Below are 22,188 nucleotides of genomic sequence, written 5' to 3'. Positions count from 1 at the left end.
TTCTCTTTGAATCCACAGCCTGACAGCCTGCAAAGAGTCAAATAATTTTCAAATCACACTGCTATTCTTTGGTGGTGAAAATAGTGGCAGTATATTTTTTCAACATATTCAGATATATCAATGTCCTGAAACCTGCTATATATATTCATAAATTAATATATCATTATTAGAAATGACAAATTATCAAAGTATTGCTTGTAGAGAGAAAAATATAAAGTACAAATATTTGAGTAGACTGACCAGAGCAGTTTAAAAAGCAGTATCAGTCAAAAGACAGACAGTGAGGTATCAGATTTAGATTGTATTGAGTATACAGTCCACACCATATCTATTTTGACAGTGAAGCGAACATTTTAAATGTAGCTCTATACTCCAGCATTTTGGATTTGAGATCAAATATTTCATATGAGGTGACAGTATATAATGTCACCTTTTATTTGAGGGTATTTTCATACATATCTGTTTCACCGTTTAGAAATAAAAGCACTTTATGTATCTAGTCCTCCCATTTGAAGAAGTCATAAGTATTCTGACCAATTCACTTATAGTGTATTAAAGTAGTCAAAAGTTGAGTATTTGGTTGTAAACTCGTTGGTTGCATTTGCAGTTTGTTTTGGTTGTGTTTTGGGTTATGTTTTGTCCAATAGTAACTGAATGGTGGATGATGACTGGAGTAATTTTCTGTCTAAGTGAGTAGATAACATGTTTCTAAACACTACTAAATTAATCCTGATGATGCCATGATTAAGAAAAATCATGAATGAATCGTGAATAATAATGAATGAGAAAGTTACAGAGGCTACAACAAAACATGCTAACCTCTCACCATTAACATCAAATAAAAGGTGACATTCTGTACTGTCGACTAATATGAAACATTCTATCTCAAATCCAAAATGCTGGAGCATAGCACCAAATGTAAAACTGTAAGCTTCACTGTCCAAACACATATGGTGTGGACTATGTGTGCCTGGTAAACACATGTGGATCTGGTGAACAGTTATCACTTGTTGACCAACTACAGGAATACTGACCTCAGAGTCTCTAGTTTACAGTGGGGATTCCCCAGGACAGCAGAGAGCAGCTTCACTCCTGAATCCTTCAGGTCATTGTTACTCAGGTCCAGCTCTCTCAGGTGTGAGGGGTTTGACTTCATAGCTGATTCCAGAGAAGCACAGCCTTCCTCTGTGACTAGACAGCCTGACAGCCTGCAAAGAGTCAAATCATATTAAAACCACACTGCTATTCTTTGGTGGTGAAAATAGTGGCAGTATATTTTTTCAACATATTCAGATACATCAGTGTCCTGAAACCTGCCATATCTATTCATAAATGAATGTGTCATTATTAGAAATGACAAATTATCAAAGTATTGCTTGTAGAGATTAAAATATAAAGTACAAATATTTGAGTAGACTGACCAGAGCAGTTTAAAAAGCAGTATCAGTCAAAAGACAGACAGTGAGGTATCAGATTTAGATTGTATTGAGTATACAGTCCACACCATATCTATTTTGACAGTGAAGCGAACATTTTAAATGTAGCTCTATACTCCAGCATTTTGGATTTGAGATCAAATGTTTCATATGAGGTGACAGTATATAATGTCACCTTTTATTTGAGGATATTTTAATACAAATCTGTTTCACCATTTAGAAAAATAAAAGCACTTTATGTATCTAGTCCCCCTATTTGAAGAAGTCATAAGTATTCTGACCAATTCACTTATAGTGTATTAAAGTAGTTCAAAGTTTAGTATTTTGTTCCAAACTCGTTGGTTGCATTTGCAGTTTGTTTTGGTTGTGTTTTGGGATATGTTTTGCCCAATAGTAACTGAATGGTGGATGATGACTGGAGTAATTTTCTGTCTAAGTGAGTAATTAACATGTTTCTAAACACTACTAAATTAATCCTGATGATGACATGATTAAGAAAAATCATGAATTAATCATGAATAATAATGAATGAGAAAGTTACAGAGGCTACAACAATACATGCTAACCTCTCACCATTACCAATAACAGAGGGGGTATGATCCTTGTTCCTCTGTAACTTTCTCATTCATCATCATTCACGATTCATTCATGATTATTCATAATCATGGTAGCATCCATATGAATGTAGAAGTGTTCAGAAACATTTTCTATTCTTACTGACAATACAAGTGAAGTGACTCCAAAATGACAGGACATTATTCACCATTCAGTTTCTATTGGGAAAACATCATCCAAAACACAACCAAGACAAACTGCAAATGTATTCAACAAGTTTGTAGAATCACAAGCTTGATGTAATCACTGTGGGTAAGGAATATGGGACCAAATACTAAACTTATGACTACTTTAATACAATATAAGTGAATTTGTCCAAATTATTACAACTTTTTAAATTGGGAGAACTAGACACATCAAGTGTTTTCATTTCTAAACAGTAACACAGATATGTATGAAAATACCCTCAAATAAAAGGTGACATTATGTACTGTCACCTAATATGAAACATTCTATCTCAAATCCAAAATGCTGGAGTATAGCACCAAATGTAAAACTGTAAGCTTCACTGTCCAAACACATATGGTGTGGACTATGTGTGCCTGGTAAACACATGTGGATCTGGTGAACAGTTATCACTTGTTGACCAACTACAGGAATACTGACCTCAGAGTCTCAAGTTTACAGTGGGGATTCCCCAGTCCAGCAGAGAGCAGTCTGACTCCTGAGTCTCCTGGGTGATTGTAGCTCAGGTCCAGCTTTCTCAGATGTGAGGGGTTTGACTTCAGAGCTGAGACCAGAGAAGCACAGCCTTCCTCTGTGACTAGACAGCCTGACAGCCTGCAAAGAGTCAAATCATATTAAAACCACACTGCTATTCTTTGGTGGTGAAAAATGTGGCAGTATATTATTTAAACATTTTCAGATATATCAGTGTCCTGAAATCTGCCATATCTATTCATGAATGGATTTATCGTTATTAGAAATAACAAATTATCAAAGTATTGCTTGTAGAGAGAAAAATATAATCATTTTAAAACCACACTGCTATTCTTTGGTTTTGAGTAATTTACTTTCTAAGTGAGTAGATACCATTTTTCTAAACACTACTAAATTAATCCTGATGATGACATGATTAAGAAAAATCATGAATGAATCATGAATAATAATGAATGACAAAGTTACAGAGGATACAACAAAACATGCTAACCTCTCACCATTAACCTCAAATACAGTGGGGGAAAAAAGTATTTAGTCAGCCACCAATTGTGCAAGTTCTCCCACTTAAAAAGATGAGAGAGGCCTGTAATTTTCATCATAGGTACACGTCAACTATGACAGACAAAATGAGAAGAAAAAATGCAGAAAATCACATTGTAGGATTTTTTATGAATTTATTTGCAAATTATGGTGGAAAATATGTATTTGGTCAATAACAAAAGTTTCTCAATACTTTGTTATATACCCTTTGTTGGCAATGACACAGGTCAAACGTTTTCTGTAAGTCTTCACAAGGTTTTCACACACTGTTGCTGGTATTTTGGCCCATTCCTCCATGCAGATCTCCTCTAGAGCAGTGATATTTTGGGGCTGTCGCTGGGCAACACGGATTTTCAACTCCCTCCAAAGATTTTCTATGGGGTTGAGATCTGGAGACTGGCTAGGCCACTCCAGGACCTTGAAATGCTTCTTACGAACCCACTCCTTCGTTGCCCGGGGGGGGTGTTTGGGATCATTGTCATGCTGAAAGACCCAGCCACGTTTCATCTTCAATGCCCTTGCTGATGGAAGGAGGTTTTCACTCAAAATCTCACGATACATGGCCTCATTCATTCTTTCCTTTACACGGATCAGTCGTCCTGGTCCCTTTGCAGAAAAACAGCCCCAAAGCATGATGTTTCCACCCCCATGCTTCACAGTAGGTATGGTGTTCTTTGGATGCAACTCAGCATTCTTTGTCCTCCAAACACGACGAGTTGAGTTTTTACCAAAAAGTTATATTTTGGTTTCATCTGACTATATGACATTCTCCCAATCCTCTTCTGGATCATCCAAATGCACTCTAGCAAACTTCAGATGGGCCTGGACATGTACTGGCTTAAGCAGGGGAACACGTCTGGCACTGCAGGATTTGAGTCCCTGGCGGCGTAGTGTGTTACTGATGGTAGGCTTTGTTACTTTGGTCCCAGCTCTCTGCAGGTCATTCACTAGGTCCTTGTGGTTCTGGGATTTTTGCTCACCGTTCTTGTGATCATTTTGACCCCACGGGGTGAGATCTTGCGTGGAGCCCCAGATCGAGGGAGATTATCAGTGGTCTTGTATGTCTTCCATTTCCTAATAATTGCTCCCACAGTTGATTTCTTCAAACCAAGCTGCTTACCTATTGCAGATTCAGTCTTCCCAGACTGGTGCAGGTCTACAATTTTGTTTCTGGTGTCCTTTGACAGCTCTTTCGTCTTGGCCATAGTGGAGTTTGGAGTGTGACTGTTTGAGGTTGTGGACAGTTGTCTTTTATACTGATAACAAGTTCAAACAGGTGCCATTAATACAGGTAACAAGTTGAGGACAGAGGAGCCTCTTAAAGAAGAAGTTACAGGTCTGTGAGAACCAGAAATCTTGCTTGTTTGTAGGTGACCAAATACTTATTTTCCACCATAATTTGCAAATAAATTCATAAAAAATCCAAAATGTGATTTTCTGGATTTTTTTTCTCTCAATTTGTCTGTCATAGTTGATGTGTACCTATGATGAAAATTACAGGCCTCTCTCATCTTTTTAAGTGGGAGAACTTGCACAATTGGTGGCTGACTAAATACTTTTTTTCCCCACTGTAAAAGGTGACATTCTGTACTGTTGCCTAATATGAAACATTCTATCTCAAATCCAAATAGCTGGAGCATAGCACCAAATGTAAAACTGTAAGCTTCACTGTCCAAACACATATGGTGTGGACTATGTGTGCCTGGTAAACACATGTGGATCTGGTGAACAGTTATCACTTGTTGACCAACTACAGGAATACTGACCTCAGAGTCTCCAGTTTACAGTGGGGATCCCCCAGTCCAGCAGAGAGCAGCATCACTCCTGAATCCTTCAGGTCATTGTTACTCAGATCCAGCTCTCTCAGGTGTGAGGGGTTTGACATCAGAGCTGAGACCAGAGAAGCACAGCCTTCCTCTGTGACTCCACAGCCTGACAGCCTGACAAAGAGATCATCATGATTTCACAAACACACAGTTAATTTAACAGAGCAGCATTTCAATGCAGTGATTCAATATGTTTTTCAATATAATATTATATACATACTATAATATATATTTTTCTCTAAACTGATGATTAGTACTTAAATATACTTGTATTTACTCACAGAGCAGCTCTGGAGGCTTTGACCACTGGCAGCAGCCTCAGAAGACCTTCCTCTGATCTGGAGAATTTATTCAGGTCAAACACATCCAGCTCCTTTTCTGAAGTCAGCAACACAAAGACCAGAGCTGACCAATGTCCAGGTGACAGTTTGGCTTCTGAGAGACTTCCTGATCTCAGGTAGCTTTGGATTTCTTCCACTAGAGAATGGTCATTCAGTTCATTCAGACAGTGGAACAGATTGATGCACCTCTCTGGAGAGGGATTCTCCCTGATCTTCTTCTTGATGTACTTGACTGTTTCTTTATGGCTCTGCGAGCTGCTTCTTGTCTTTGCCAGTAGACCTCGTAAGTGCTTCTGATTGGACTCCAGTGAGAGGCCCAGAAGGAAGCGGAGGAACAGGTCCAGGTTTCCCGTCTCACTTTGTAAGGCTTTATCCACAGCACTCTTGTAGAAAGTAACTTCAGGCTTGTCTCTGAACAGTGCAAAAAAGTTCCTGGTTGATTGAGGTTTAGCCATTAGATTCTCATTGTTGTTGATGAATGAGAGGAACACATATACAGCAGCCAGAAACTCCTGAATGCTCAGATGCACGAAGCAGTACACCTTTTCCTGGTACAGCCCACATTCCTCTTTAAAGATCTGTGTGCACAATCCTGAGTACACAGAGGCTTCATTGACATCAATGCCAGCCTTTTTCAGGTCTTCTTCATAGAAAATCAGATTGCCATTCACAAGCTGTTGAAAAGCCAGTTTTCCCAGTGACAGAATGCTCTCTTTATTCCAGTGTGGACCTGTCTCTTCTTTCCCAAGATACTTTTCATTCTTCTGTTTGGTATGAAACACCACAAGGTGTGAGTACATCTCAGTCAGAGTCTTGGGCATCTCTTCTCTCTTATGTTTCAACATGTGTTCAAGGACTATTGCAGAAATCCAACAGAAGACTGGAATGTGGCACATGATGTGGAGGCTCCTTGATGTCTTTATGTGTGAGATGATTCTGTTGGCCAGGTCCTCATCACTGAATCTCTTCCTGAAGTACTCCTCCTTCTGTGGGTCATTGAACCCTCGTACCTCTGTCACCTGGTTAACACACCCTGATGGGATCTTATTGGCTGCTGCAGGTCGGGTAGTTATCCAGAGGAGAGCAGAGGGAAGCAGATTTCCCTTGATGAGATTTGTCAGCAGAACATCCACTGATGTTGACTCTGTGATGTCACAACAAATCTTGTTCTTCTGGAAGTCTAGGGGCAGTCGGCACTCATCCAGACCATCAAAGATGAACAGAACTTTGTACTTGTCGTAGTTGGAGATTCTTGATTCTTTGGTTTCCTTTGAGAAGTGATTGAGAAGTTCAATCAAAGTGTGTTTTTCCCCTTTCATCAAATTCAGCTCCCGAAAAGGGAATGAAAATACAAATTGGACATCCTGATTTGCTTTTCCTTCAGCCCAGTCCAGAATGAACTTCTGCACAGAGACTGTTTTTCCAATGCCAGCGACTCCCTTTGTCAGCACAGTTCTGATAAGTTTGTCTTGTCCAGTTAAGGGTCTGAATATGTCGTTACATTTGACTGCAGTCTCTGGTCTTGCTTGTTTCCTGGTTGTTGTCTCAATCTGTCTCAGCTCATGTTCATTATTGACCTCTCCTGTTCCACCCTCTGTGATGTAGAGCTCTGTGTAGATCTTATTGAGAAGTGTAGGGTTTCCTTGTTTAGCGATCCCCTCAAATACACATTGAAACTTCTTCTTTAGATTAGATTTGAGTTCACGTTGGCAAATCACAGCAAGCTCATCTGAATGAAGAAATAACACAGAGGATATTAATATTACGTCTGATTTAATGCCTACAGTATTGTGGGACTGTGTTATAAAGATTAAATTATAATAATTTATTATCTTAACTGTCTGTATAAATCTGTAAATGTTTTCATAATGCATTACACACTGGTGTGACTGTTTATATAATTATTGGTATTCTCTCTCTCTCTCTCTCTTATTGATGGTATTATTAATGTTGTCACTAGGTGTTGTGTTAAGGCTGCTACAATATCATTGAGTTACACAGCTATTTTAGCTGTACTTTAGCTACAGCTTGTAAATGTTCTAAAACAGCATTCAACATGAGGCAGACAGCTCTTACTTTTCTCCAGTGTGTCAGCAAGCTCCTTCTGGTTCATTTTCCTCAGGGCGTGCAGTGTGATCTTCAGAGCCCCCTCTCTGGCACTGCTCTCCTGCTTCTCATCTTCAGCATCCACCACTTCCTTATCCTGCTTCTGACTCTCAAAGCCTTCTGGGAGTTCTGGACTAAGAATCCTCTTGAACATCTTCAGCTCGTTCTTCACAAATGTCATAATATTCTCTTCAAGCAACTGAAATAAATCAAGTAAATAAGTTAAGCAAGATAATAAATTATTTCTAATTAACACATTAATGAATGATTGACAGATCAACTTTACTTGAGGTAAACAAAAACAAATGTACATAACAGGACCACATACACTGAATATGGAGGCCAGGTCTGTTTGATGACTCTGGGAAGACTGACCACTGAGAATCTCTGACTCTGATCTCTCCTGTTGGTTTCTGTGGACAAAACATCCAAGGATTGCACACACACACACACACACACACACACACACACACACACACACACACACACACACACACACACACACACACACACACACACACACACACACACACACACACACACACACACACACACACACACACACACAGGGAGGGAATGTTGTGTTTGTTTAATATTGTTTCAGGACTATGAAAATGGAAAAAATAATTAGCCAATGGATTATGAAAACCACAAAAAGAAATGGGAAAATAGGAGGAGAAATGACTAGAGACAGTGTTGTTTAACTCACTGACCATGACCCATGAGTTCTTCTTACCTTTGTTCAGTAGAAAAGGCTCCCTCTCTAAACTCTATAGGTTGATGCATAGACCGGTCACTCTTCATGGACACACAGCTGGGTACAGGGGAGGCTGGTCTCTCCTGCTTGATTGGGCTTCAACACAACAGAGACAAACATTATGTCTCTCATCTACTCTGAGCTCAGATGGGGAAACATAAGAAGAGTTTCATTCCAAAACGCTATATATCCATTTTCAGAAATGTTCGTAAATTAGCTTTTATTGTTTGAAGAAATTATGAAAGAGATTGGTGTGTTTTTTCACCATCTAATCATGGCATGGGGTTGTTCAATGACAGACATGTATTTGTTTAAAATCTATCACTTGATGGTTTCATTTCAGAGAGACGAATAATCATGTTTTTTTGCTATATATCTGCCTCACTCACAGAGAAATAAGTAGTACTGCTAGGTTTTACACAGTAATAATATATATAACTGCCTCACTCTCAGAGAAATAAGTAGTACTGCTAGGTTTTACACAGTAATAATATATACCTGCCTCACTCTAAGAGAAATAAGTAGTAATGCTAGGTTTTACACAGTAATAATATATCTGCCTCACTCTCAGAGAAATAAGTAGTACTGCAAGGTTTTACACAGTAATAATATATCTGCCTCACTCTCAGAGAAATAAGTAGTACTGCTAGGTTTTACACAGTAATAATATATCTGCCTCACTCACAGAGAAATAAGTAGTACTGCTAGGTTTTACACAGTAATAATATATATCTGGCTCACTCTCAGAGAAATAAGTAGTACTGCTAGGTTTTACACAGTAATAATATATATCTGCCTCACTCTCAGAGAAATAAGTAGTACTGCTAGGTTTTACACAGTAATAATATATCTGCCTCACTCTCAGAGAAATAAGTAGTACTGCTAGGTTTTACACAGTAATAATATATCTGACTCACTCTCAGAGAAATAAGTAGTACTGCTAGGTTTTACACAGTAATAATATATATCTGCCTCACTCTCAGAGAAATAAGTAGTACTGCTAGGTTTTACACAGTAATAATAAATTCCATCGCTATCGGGAAACCGGGCCCAGAGTGACCATATTGTAGTGTATTCAAGCTTTAAAAAGGCTTCTAGTTTGTAATTTCCACTTAAAAAATGTCAAACTTGATTTGCCCTAATGAAAAATTGACCGACCACTACAAAAAAAAAAAAAAAAATTATAATGCACATAATAATTTACATGTCCTATTGCTGCAGGATTATTTTCCTGCTGTGAGAAACTGGGTCAAATTAAGATATGGCATCTGTAAGAATATTCATCTTAAGATATCTAGGTGAGACAACCACATATCACAGTCAAATATACAGGATACGAACATTCCATTCCAGCTAAACAATGGATAATATAGCATTTAGCCAAAAAAACATTTATTTTTATACACATCTCAAATCCATTAATAAAAAATCTGAGAACAGTAATATTGAAGGTACCCAGTAATATTGAAGGGACCCAAGGCAATCATTTCTGCTGAAAAAAATTGTGGATATAGCGTTTTGAAAAATAAACTTTAAAATTCTTAAACAAAATAGTCATCTCACCTCTTAGCTTTGGTGTCATGTCCCCCAGAGAGACTCATTTTAGAGGCAGGGCCCCCCTCCTCTCTCTCCCCAGAGAGACTCATTTTAGAGGTAGGGCCCCCCTCCTCTCTCTCCCCAGAGAGACTCATTTTAGACCACTGACCCCTAAACAGAGATGCAGCATGTTGGTTGTGGTGAACACAGTGACAACTCATTCTAGAATGTCCATTGTTCTCTTTTACTCATGATCTCTTAGAAATAAAACATTTACTAACAGACATATCCAAACAGTCAGGTGATTTAATGCAATTACTTTTTCTAGCCCAATGACTACTCCACCAGGCCTGAAAACTAGGCCAAAACATAGCCCCAGATAGGCCTACATCTTATTTCAGACAGCCTCCAGTAGCCTGGGCAAGATGTAAGCTGAATGATTTAGCAGCTTGCTTAGTTCAAATTGACAGATTAATTCATTTAACATGAATAGCAAGACGATGTTGAGGTACGAAGTGCTTCTGTTGCCCAGTAGCCTGCTGGAATAGGCTACTGAGGATGGGGTCGTAATTTCAATCAATGAATCAAATTTTAATAATATGGATATGAACTGAATAGGTCCATGCTTGTCAACAACAGCCAGGTTATTTTTACCTGTAGCCTAATCTGGCTGACTGTTACCTTCAATCTAATGCATTCTAACATCTGATCAGCAATTGAGATAGAACTGTGACCATGGTGACACTTTAACTTCCAATTGAATTAACTAAACACGGCCATCATTAATTACATAATAACACAAGGCTACAACAACAATAAACTGAAGTTAAAGGCTATTTATTACATCTGTTTTCCAGCTCCAGCTTGGCTACACAAGTGGCACAAAATGGTTTGCAACGACTCCAGTCATTTCAACATATTTATAGTATAAAATGGCAGGCTACAGTTGCCAAGACAGGCATAACAATGAATAGGCTACTTGATGGCCAACAGATCTATCATTCTCCACATTTAATGTCAGTTTCATTGTGGAGGTTTTTCTCATAACAGAAGCACATGATGGAGTTCCATAACTTCCATTTCAAATTTCCACTCGAGACCCAAGAACAAAACCCAAGACCTGAGCATGTGTAAAAACCTTCGCATGATATGGTTTTCCATAAGCAAAGTCGACATTAGAATGCAGTTTAAACCACCTCCGACAGAATGTATCTAACGTGCTCTAGAGCGCCTAAAGTAGTTTTACTGTGATTTGTCACCTTATTTCTTGATGTGCATCAGTTCTACAGCGTTAATATGTTTTATGGAATAAGGGTTGTAAAATAGGTGTCTCCATAATGACAATGATAATAGCCTACCTGATAACACATAGACCTACTGATTAGTTTCCACTTTGAAAACTGCTGTCTGTCAGCAACTAAGCTCAAGTAGCAGTTCTACTAACTAATAATATCTCATTCCAGGTATTCATTGTCTTACTCTGTCCATTAGAATAGATTATTGTTCAGAAATACTCACTTTATTTTTCAGTTCTCTCCAATTTAGTGTTTTCTGCGCGGTCGTCTCCAAATGGATCCTGTACAAAAGAAACATTTACTTTCAGTTTCAGCTCAGTCCCCTCCCCACCCCTCCCCACCCAGCAGGAACATTTTCCTGCTGTAGCAAACTGGCTCAAACAGTTTGTGCAGAAATTAGAACACCACGTTGTTTCCTGGTCCTGCTGACTCATACTACATTTACATTTTAGTCATTTAGCAGAAGCTCTTATCGAGATTACTTCCAGCTGGTCCTGCTGACTCCTGGGCCCTTATTCATAAAGGCAGTTTCCCAGAGGAGGAGTGCTGATCTAGGATCAGGTCCCCCCCTCTCCATGTAGTCTTATTCATTATGATCTAAAAGGCTAAACTGATCCCAGATCAGCACTCCTATGACTGCTGTCGCAGGTGACTCCTCAAGATGAGGCTCATGATTTAAATAATAATAATAATATGCCATTTAGCAGACGCTTTTATCCAAAGCGACTTACAGTCATGCGTGCATACATTTTTGTGTATGGGTGGTCCCGGGGATCGAACCCACTACCTTGGCGTTACAAGCGCCGTTCTCCACCAGCTGAGCTACAGAGGACCACCAACTGGCCATTTATAAGTTAGATACTTTTTTATCTTTACAGAAATGGTCTTTATTTAAACCTTTCAACCAGCCTAAACAACAGTAAATAAAAGATGTCAAATTGTCAAAAGTCAATCCTGATATAGCCATGTACATCAAAGAGAGGTGTATTGCTACAGATGTAGGATCTTCATTTTAGCCAGTTTGCTACAGCAGGAAAATAATCCTGCAGCAACAGGACATTTTAATTATTATGGGAATGGCCGGCAGGGATGTAGCTCAGTTGGTAGAGCATGGCATTTGCAACGCCAGGGTTGTGGGTTCGATTCCAATATAAAAAAAAAAGTATGCACTCGCAATGTATGTAAGTCGCTCTGGATAAGAGCGTCTGCTAAATTACTAAAATGTAAAAAATCACCATGTAGAATTATGTGTACAGATGTAGGATCTTAATTTGATCACCGCCCACTGCAGAATAACTTTCCCTCAACGCAGTAAATGTAAAACTTGTAGTGTATTTGAGGTTTTAAAAGGCTTATGAAGTTTGTAATTTCCGCTTAGAAATGGCAGACTTGAGTTTCCCTTACTGGATTATAATTAATGAACAATTATTTTAATAGAAAAGTGGAATTGATCATCTTCAGAAACCTTTTTTTAAAGCTTAAATACACTCAAATACACTACAAGTTTTAGTTCTCCTGCAACAGAGTGATCAAATTAAGATCCTACATCTGTACAGAGATGATGTTTTTATCTAAATAAGGAAGTTTGAGTTATTAGCAATAACATTGCAACTGTCAGCTGCTGTAAACCTATGTGATTGGATGTTATAGACCCCCATCTGAACAGTTTCTTTCCCCATGCTGTGGCCCTCACCAACTGGCCATCTGGCCCATAGAGACTAAAGGACTATACACTCTATGCTGCTCACCACATCAAGCCATCTCTGAACTGTACACTACCATCTGGTCCATAGAGACTAAAGGACTATGCACTCTATGCTGCACACCACATCAAGCCATCTCTGAACTGTACACTACCATCTGGCCCATAGAGACTAAAGGACTATACACTCTATGCTGCTCACCACATCAAGCCATCTCTGAACTGTACAGTACCATCTGGCCCATAGAGACTAAAGGACTATACACTCTATGCTGCTCACCACATCAAGCCATCTCTGAACTGTACACTACCATCTGGTCCATAGAGACTAAAGGACTATACACTCTATGCTGCTCACCACATCAAGCCATCTCTGAACTGTACAGTACCATCTGGCCCATAGAGACTAAAGGACTATACACTCTATGCTGCACACCACATCAAGCCATCTCTGAACTGTACACTACCATCTGGTCCATAGAGACTAAAGGACTATACACTCTATGCTGCACACCACATCAAGCCATCTCTGAACTGTACACTACCATCTGGTCCATAGAGACTAAAGGACTATACACTCTATGCTGCTCACCACATCAAGCCATCTCTGAACTGTACACTACCATCTGGCCCATAGAGACTAAGAGACTATACACTCTATGCTGCACACCACATCTAGCCATCTCTGAACTGTACACTAAATAACTGAACTATACTGCATTAGCACTCTGTTAATCTCTCTTAGATATATTTATTCTGGTCCTGTATATGTATACCCACTGTACTGTATATCTATATATCGACTGTATTCCCACTGTACTTTATATCTGTATATCAACTGTATTCCCACTGTACTGTATATCTGTATATCAACTGTATTCCCACTGTACTGTATATCTGTATATCAACTGTATTCCCACTGTACTGTATATCTGTATATCAACTGTATTCCCACTGTACTGTATATCTGTATATCAACTGTATTCCCACTGTACTGTATATCTGTATATCAACTGTATTCCCACTGTACTGTATATCTGTATATCAACTGTATTCCCACTGTACTGTATATCAACTGTATTCCCACTGTACTGTATATCTGTATATCAACTGTATTCCCACTGTACTGTATATCTGTATATCAACTGTATTCCCACTGTACTGTATATCTGTATATCAACTGTATTCCCACTGTACTGTATATCTGTATATCAACTGTATTCCCACTGTACTGTATATCTGTATACCAACTGTATTCCCACTGTACTGTATATCTGTATATCAACTGTATTCCCACTGTACTGTATATCTGTATATCAACTGTATTCCCACTGTACTGTATATCTGTATATCAACTGTATTCCCACTGTACTGTATATCTGTATACCAACTGTATTCCCACTGTACTGTATATCTGTATATCAACTGTATTCCCACTGTACTGTATATCTGTATATCAACTGTATTCCCACTGTACTGTATATCTGTATATCAACTGTATTCCCACTGTACTGTATATCTGTATACCAACTGTATTCCCACTGTACTGTATATCTGTATACCAACTGTATACCCACTGTACTGTATATCTGTATACCAACTGTACACCCACTGTACTGTATATCTGTATATCAACTGTATTCCCACTGTACTGTATATCTGTTTATCACTGTTCATTCTCTTATAGCTCTATGTTCACTCTTCCTAGTTGTGTATAATGTTGTACAGACATTTGTGTAAACTCTTCTGTCTGTATTCTGTCTCTAAATGTTGTCTGTCACTATCACCATGTAGAATTATGTGTACAGATGTAGGATCTTAATTTGATCACCCCCCACTGCAGAATAACTTCCCGCAATGCAGGAAATGTAAAACTTGTAGTGTATTTGAGGTTTTAAAAGGCTTCTGAAGTTTGTAATTTCCACTTAGAAATGCCAGACTTGAGTTTCGCTTAATAAAAATGTATCAACCGCTACAAACATGTCCATTAATTATAATTCACACTTCCTGTTGCTGCAGGAATATTTTCCTGCTGTAGCAAACTGGCTCAAATTAAGATCCTACATATGTACATGCAAATGTACTTGGCGAATAAAGGTGATTCTGATTCTGCAAAGGTTGAGTCTTGAATATTGATATATTGAATTTGACTTGCCCATGTTCAGTTATCACCATTTTGTATGATTAGACTGACACAAACCTGTCTCAGTAGAAGTAGACTGTTAGGTCTGAGTGTTTTACATACATTCACTGTACTAGAATTACACCATACATTTAATTTCTCTACACACTTTACAATCATTCCTGGCATGATTCTCACCTTGTAGCCTGAATTCACAACCAGAACATGTCAAGTCATTGAGATATCTACTGTTCTGCTGAGAGAGCACCTTCCTGATGACTAGCGCTCTGTATATTCTTATGGGTGAGCCCTGAGCTGGAATGTGAAGCTAACTGAAGCTAACTTTAGAAAACCAGTATATCTAGCTTGCATCATAGTACACCCCTCAGGCTAAGTTCAGGTTACAGCATGAGGCAGACATCAACAGCCGAGTTGTAGGCTACAACCTGGGTCGTATTCATTAGTTTACTCCGCAGCCAACAGTTTTAAAATGTTGCATAAACAGTTTACTCCAAACGCTGTACAACGTGACCTAAACGGTTTCTGTTGCCAAACGTTTTGCTACGGTGGGCACTAATGAACACACACAACCTGTTTTGAGGAAGTGTAAGTTGTTGTTAGTCTTTCCACAGTATTTATTTGTCTCTCTTTCACACAACATACCTTCCTGAGTGAAAATAGATCACAGTAGATTTGAAAGAGAAAATGTTGTTGCTTGTTGTGTTTTAAGCCTGTTTTGAGAAGACAAGTCTATAGACCTATGATACAGAACACTCTTAGAAAAAAAGAGTTCCAAAAGTGTCCTCTGGCTGTCCCCATAGGAGAACGCTTTTGGGTTCCAGGTAGAACCCTTCTGGCTTCCATGTAGAACCCTCTGTGGAAAGGATTCTTCATGGAACCCAAAAGGGTTCTACCTAGGACCAAAAAGGGTTCTACAAAGGGTTCTCCTATGGGGACAGCCAAAGAACCCTTTTAGATTCTAGATAGTGTAGGAGCGATCACCCTGGAGCACACAGATGGAAACAGAACAAATTCACCCCACGCATCTAATTTATATCCAAAACATTTTAAGGAGAGTAGGCCTATTATAACACTATAACAATATCATCAACTATATTAATACACATAACAATATCATCAACTATATTATACACATAACAATATCATCAACTATATTAATACACAAAACAATATCATCAACTATATGAATACACATAACAATATCATCAACTATATTAATACACATAACAATATCATCAACTATATGAATACACATAACAATATCATCAACTATATTAATACACATAACAATATCATCAACTATATGAATACACATAACAATATCATCAACTATATTAATACACATAACAATATCATCAACTATATGAATACACATAACAATATCATCAACTATATGAATACACATAACAATATCATCAACTATATTAATATCATAACAATCGTCGTCTTACCTTTTATGTGTCTCTCAATAGAAGTAGAGTCTGGAATGATCATTCGGTGGTGGAAAGTTCCTTTAGTTTGTTCTGCTCATTTCCATATCAGGTTCTACCTGTTCTCTCTCCCACTCCCTGTCTCTTTATAGCTCTTACAATGTGCCTTGGCATACATTCTACAAGTGTCTGGAACTCCAAATGTAGTTCTGATTTAGTGTTCCAAATGAAAACAATTTGATTAAACAGGTTAATATGGTTAAAATACATTAAGACTGAGTAATGCTGTGATTGTTTTTATTATTTTGTATTGAAATGTTTGACTTTATTTTCCCTATGTCCTTTCAATATAGGAACAATTTGTGAAATGACAGCTTTCTGTAAATATGGACAAAAGTCTATGGATTAATTTGATGGTATGTGTCTTGCAACAGTATGTAAAATGACAGGTTGAGAAACACTGCATCTTCCTAGGTGCATATGCGAGAAGGAACGCAATCTGTCTCCCTATGTGTGTGCCATCCCTGAACATCAAGTGTTTGTGGTTCATTAAAATGTTTATTGTCAAGGTTGAAAAATGAAAAAATAAGAAAATAAAAGTGTCTGGAACTCTATTGGAGGGATGTGACATCATTCTTCCACAAGAAATTCCATAATAGCTCCTCTCTCCCCAGGGGTAGCAGCTCCTCTCTCCCCAGGGGTAGCACCTCCTCTCTCCCCAGGGGTAACAGCTCCTCTCTCCCCAGGGGTAACATCTCCTCCCTCCCCAGGGGTAACAGCTCCTCTCTCCCCAGGGGTAGCAGCTCCTCTCTCCCCAGGGGTAGCAGCTCCTCTCTCCCCAGGGGTATCAGCTCCTCTCTCCCCAGGGGTAGCAGCTCCTCTCTCCCCAGGGGTAGCAGCTCCTCTCTCCCCAGGGGTAACAGCTCCTCTCTCCCCAGGGGTAGCAGCTCCTCTCTCCCCTAGGATGTGAAGACATTGGTGGCTTAGCCAATAGCCAGTAGGAAGGTCCGGGAAGGAATTTCAACAGCTAAATCCATGAATACAACACTAGTTTATTGCCAAAACCACTCAAGAACTTCAAACATAGACTCTGACCTGTCTAATGAGCCAAACTGATTAAAGAATCCCACAGTACCTAAACACCCTCTCTCTCTCTCTCTCTCTCTCTCTCTCTCTCTCTCTCTCTCTCTCTCTCTCTCTCTCTCTCTCTCTCTCTCTCTTCTCTCTCTCTCTCTCTCTCTCTCTCTCTCTCTCTCTCTCTCTCTCTCTCTCTCTCTCTCTCTCTCTCTCTCTCTCTCTCTCTCTCTCTCTCTCTCTCTCTCTCTCTCTCTCTCTCTCTCTCTCTCTCTCTCTCTCTCTCTCTCTCTCTCTCTCTCTCTCTCTCTCTCTCTCTCTCTCTCTCTCTCTCTCTCTCTCTCTCTCTCTCTCTCTCTCTCTCTCCTGTGTGTTCTCCCCTCCTGTCTCTCTCCATCACTGTCTCTCATCTTGTCTGGTGTCTCTCTTCATCATATCATATTCTTCTGATGCTGTCTCAGTGTCTTGTCTGGTGTCTCTCTCCATCATATCATATTCTTCTGTTGTTGTCTCTGTGTCTTGTCTGGTGTCTCTCTCCATCATATCATATTCTTCTGTTGCTGTCTCTGTGTCTTGTCTGGTGTCTCTCTCCATCATATCCTATTGTGTTGCTGTCTCTTTGTCTTGTCTGGTGTCTCTCTCCATCATATCATATTCTTCTGTTGCTGTCTCTGTGTCTTGTCTGGTGTCTCTCTCTCTCTCTCCATCACTTTCTCTGTGTCGTCTATTGATGTCTCTCATCTTGTCTGGTGTCTCTCTCCATCACCAGAAATATTGGTGAGGGTTAGGCCTACTCCAATACAACATTGGAAACATGAAAACACGACTACGTAACACCATTAAATACAGTTGGAATATAGTTACAACACTCCAACTGTTTCCATCAAACAGAAAAACAACAAGAAAGCTGGATAAACACATTTAGATTTTTTAGTTACTGCACTTTGCTTTTGAATTACCCATACAGCTGTTTAAGGTCATACAAAGGCAGAGTGCAGTATCAGCATTTAAGGGGTCATAGGTCAGATCAGTGGTCATGGTTGATATGCATGGACAAAAAACCCAACTTTAAAGCCATTTGTTCTCAGATTCACTGTTTGCGTAGACTGCTCTTTGCCTTTGTAGGGCAGTAGTTCAGGTGGCTTCCCTTGCCCTTAGTCTGCCTCCTGTCCCTCCTATCGCCATGGAGACACCTTCCTGAAAACAATGACTCCATACTTTGCTGAAACCTGTTCTGCCAGTTCATGTCCTTAAAGATGAATGTTGGAATGTTCCAATGTGAGATCACACATCCATAACTTGTTTCCTGCTTGTAGCAGGCCGCGTTCACAGGAATCCTTTTCTCTAACTGTAAGTCATATGATTTCATGAGAATATTTTTCTGGAGTGAGAGTGTAATGCAAGTCAAGGTGTCCTTGGATGAATGTCAACAAGATTTATAACCAGCATTGTTAAATTAACTGTTGTAATAAATAAATAAAATATTTGTAAATGTATTGTCACAGACACCGGATAGATGCAGTGAAATGCGTTGTTTTACAGGGTCATAGTAGTACGGCGCCCCCTGGAGCAAATCAGGTGTAAGTGTCTTGCTTAAGGGCACAGACAGATTTTTACCTTGACGGCTCAGGTATTCGAACCAGCAACCTTTCAGTTACTGGCCCCACTAGGTAATCTTACCATACCAGTTCACGCCCTTAACGAAGACACTGTTCAAGTGTTCAAATGTAGTCCATGAAGAGGTATAGGATTATGTGCACAGCTATTCTGCCGTACAATTGCAAACTGCTGCTACACATTTGGTCAAAGATGAGTTCAGACCTAAATCAGGCTTCAAAGTATCTGTTATATCTTGTGACAAAGTGTCCTGGTTCAATTATCTTCTGTTTCAGAGAAAATGGAGGGTCAAATTTGCTGTAACTACAAAATCCCAGTAAAAACCAAGGAAACAGCAGTAAGTGAGGTTACTGCCATCTGGCTTTGTTCCACCATGCTCTACTGCAGTTACTACGGTTTTCCTTGGTATTCTATCAGGCTCTGAGTTCAGGCCATCCCGACCATGACACTCACCCTCACACACTCCATGAGACAGCCAGTGATCCAGTTATCACCAGAATAAAACATGGCACAATCCCGCGGAAACATTATGGTTTAATTCGCATTGAAATGCAAATACCCAGATAATGGTAAGAAAGATAGCAAACAAAATATTGAAACGCTCGCTAACATAAAGAAAAGGACAGCATTGATAGTAATACAAAGTCACATAAGTATAAACATTATCCGTGATGAAATAGTTCTTACCTTATGGATAAAAACAGCTTGAGGGTTGCTACAATACAACATTCAAAACATGAAAACACAACTACACAACACCATTAAAAACAACAAGAAAGCTGGATAAACACATTTAGATTTTTTAGATACTGCACTTTGCTTTTGCATGACCCATACAGCTGTTTAAGGTCATACAAAGGCAGAGTGCAGTATCTGCATTTTAGGGGTCATAGGTCAGATCAGTGGTCATAATAAGATGATACATCAGTGCATTTACATGTATCTACGTACGGCATATTTGGCTGGACAGCAAAAATAACTTTAAAGCCTTTTTTGTCTTCAGTTGTACTGTTTTCTAGTTGATGCTCTTTGCCTTTGTAGGGCCGTTTATTCAAGCAGTCAACGGACAACAACTCTTAATGCAATCACGGGGAAAACACTTTTGAAAGCAGTTTTGACCTTTGTTAAAAAAAGAGGGGGATCCAAGCTTTCCATTGATAACACGTGTATTTCTATACTCCTACAATTGCGCTAATGCATTGTTTTAAAAATGCAGTTACAACTGGAGTGTCAAGCATGGTTTAGGATCATTCGCAACAGAGCTCTAACAATTTCACAACATTCAGTTCAGTGTTAGTGGCTGTTGCTGTGGTTGAATGATGTTGCTTGCAGAACGCAGCCTTGGTGCACCATGGTCTCCCTGTTGGGATCCTGTACTCAGTAGGAGGTAAACCCTGTGATGATGGTGCAGGGTTTTGTGCCATCATTTGCATGAATGCCTCATAGGCGTCGTTGTCAAGTTCAGTCCAGTCTCTTTTACTGTGATCCACTGAACTTTTCCTTGTTTACGTTTGAGGTTTTAACCTTGGAGTGTGTGACTGTCACCGGCCCCAGTATCACCAGGTGGTGTCTCCAGTATGACCAAATCAAATCAAATCAAATCAAATGTTATTTGTCACTTACACGTGTTTAGCAGTTGTTATTGCGGGTGTAGCGAAATGCTTGTGATTCTAGCTCCGACAGTGCAGTAATATCTAACAAGTAATATCTAACAATTTCACAACATATACCCAATACACACAAATCTAAGTATGGAATGGAATTAAGAAAATATACATATATGGACAAGCAATGACAGAGCGGCATGGACTAAGATACAGTAGAATATTATAGAATACAGTATATACATATGAGATGAGTAATGCAAGATATGTAAACATTATTAAAGTGACTAGTGTTCCATTTCTTAAAGTGGCCAGTGATTTCAATAGGCAGCAGCAGCATCTAATGTGTTAGTTAGTGATGGCTATTTAACAGTCTGATGGCCTTGAGATAGAAGCTGTTTTTCAGTCTCTCGGTCCCAGCTTTGATGCACCTGTACTGACCTCGCCTTCTGGATGATAGCGGGGTGAACAGGCAGTGGCTCGGGTGGTTGATGTCCTTGATGATCTTTTTGGCCTTCCTGTGACATCACTGGTGTCTCCAGGGAGACCAGGTGGTGTCTCCAGGGATACCAGGTGGTGTCTCCAGGGAGACCAGGTGGTGTCTCCAGGGAGACCAGGTGGTGTCTCCAGTGAGACCAGGTGGTGTCTTCAGTGAGACCAGGGCACTGCTTACAGAAGTTTCTTCTTCTTTCTCTGTAGCTCCACCTCCTTTCTTGTTGTCTTCATCTCCTTGGAAGATGGTCGTCTTCTCCTTGGGAGTCTTTGAGTACATTTCCATCTCCCAAGCTGAGAAAACAGTGAGATGAGTTGTGGATATTGTGTCAGTGGGCTTGGTCTGGTTGGATTTGGAGTGGAATGCCGGTTCTGGGTGCTTTGTTTCCTTGATTGTAATTTTGTTTACTTTCCTAGTCTCCTTTCCTTGCTTTTAGTTTTGCTGTTATGGCTGCAATCTCAGTTTCCATTACCGACTTTTCTTTCCTTGCTTGCAATTCCGCGTGCTCCTTTTCCAAAGCGTGTTTTTGCTTCAAGCCAGCAGCACGTTCTACAACAACAGCACGTTCAGCTTCAGCTTCAGGTTCCATTCGAGATATGGAGTTGCTGATGACCTTCCACTGGTGAAATTCCTTCCTCTTGACTTGGTCGAACTAGACAGACACCAGTCTGAAAGATCAACATGCTCCCTCTCCTCCTTAAACAATTGCTGCACTGAATATTGGAGGGCAATGAATGTGTTCATGTGCTGCTGCAACACTCTTCTGGCTTTGTTCATAGCCCTCACAGGCTTCACATTTCCAGTTTGTCTCTCCTTGAAGATAAAAGTTTCCTTATTCGATTTCAATGATTGTTTCCACACAACAATAGGTCCATAAAAATGTAGCAAACACTTTCCAACGTTTCAAATTCGTAAAAGCACCCTGATGGCACTTACAACTTGTCTTCCCAGTTTCCAGTTCACAGGCAGAGCTTGGCATCAATTCGGTCTATTCCATTGGGCGCGTCTGGGAC

General features: G+C 39.5%; 1 protein-coding gene across 1 annotated transcript in view; it reads right to left on the bottom strand.

Annotated features, from left to right (window-relative positions):
• LOC311115369 (NLR family CARD domain-containing protein 3-like) overlaps positions 1-22,188 on the bottom strand; it is a gene marked incomplete at its 3' end in the record, with an annotated part of 123,064 nt that overhangs the window by 5,600 nt on the left and 95,276 nt on the right. Inside the window, exons 2-7 of the mRNA XM_084190551.1 lie at positions 9,845-9,988; positions 8,261-8,377; positions 7,853-7,937; positions 7,495-7,723; positions 5,359-7,147; positions 5,018-5,191 (exon numbers count right to left, since the gene is read on the bottom strand). Coding sequence (XP_084046677.1) covers positions 5,018-5,191; positions 5,359-7,147; positions 7,495-7,723; positions 7,853-7,937; positions 8,261-8,377; positions 9,845-9,972 — 2,522 coding nt within the window. The 5' untranslated portion in view covers positions 9,973-9,988. The remainder of the gene's footprint in view (positions 1-5,017; positions 5,192-5,358; positions 7,148-7,494; positions 7,724-7,852; positions 7,938-8,260; positions 8,378-9,844; positions 9,989-22,188) is intronic.

Source organism: Coregonus lavaretus (assembly GCF_964263955.1).
Source record: "Coregonus lavaretus genome assembly, contig: HAP1_SCAFFOLD_564, whole genome shotgun sequence".
NCBI classification, from domain to species: domain Eukaryota; kingdom Metazoa; phylum Chordata; class Actinopteri; order Salmoniformes; family Salmonidae; genus Coregonus; species Coregonus lavaretus.
Note: the sequence above shows the minus strand (reverse complement) of the source record. Positions and strands in the feature narration are given on the sequence as shown.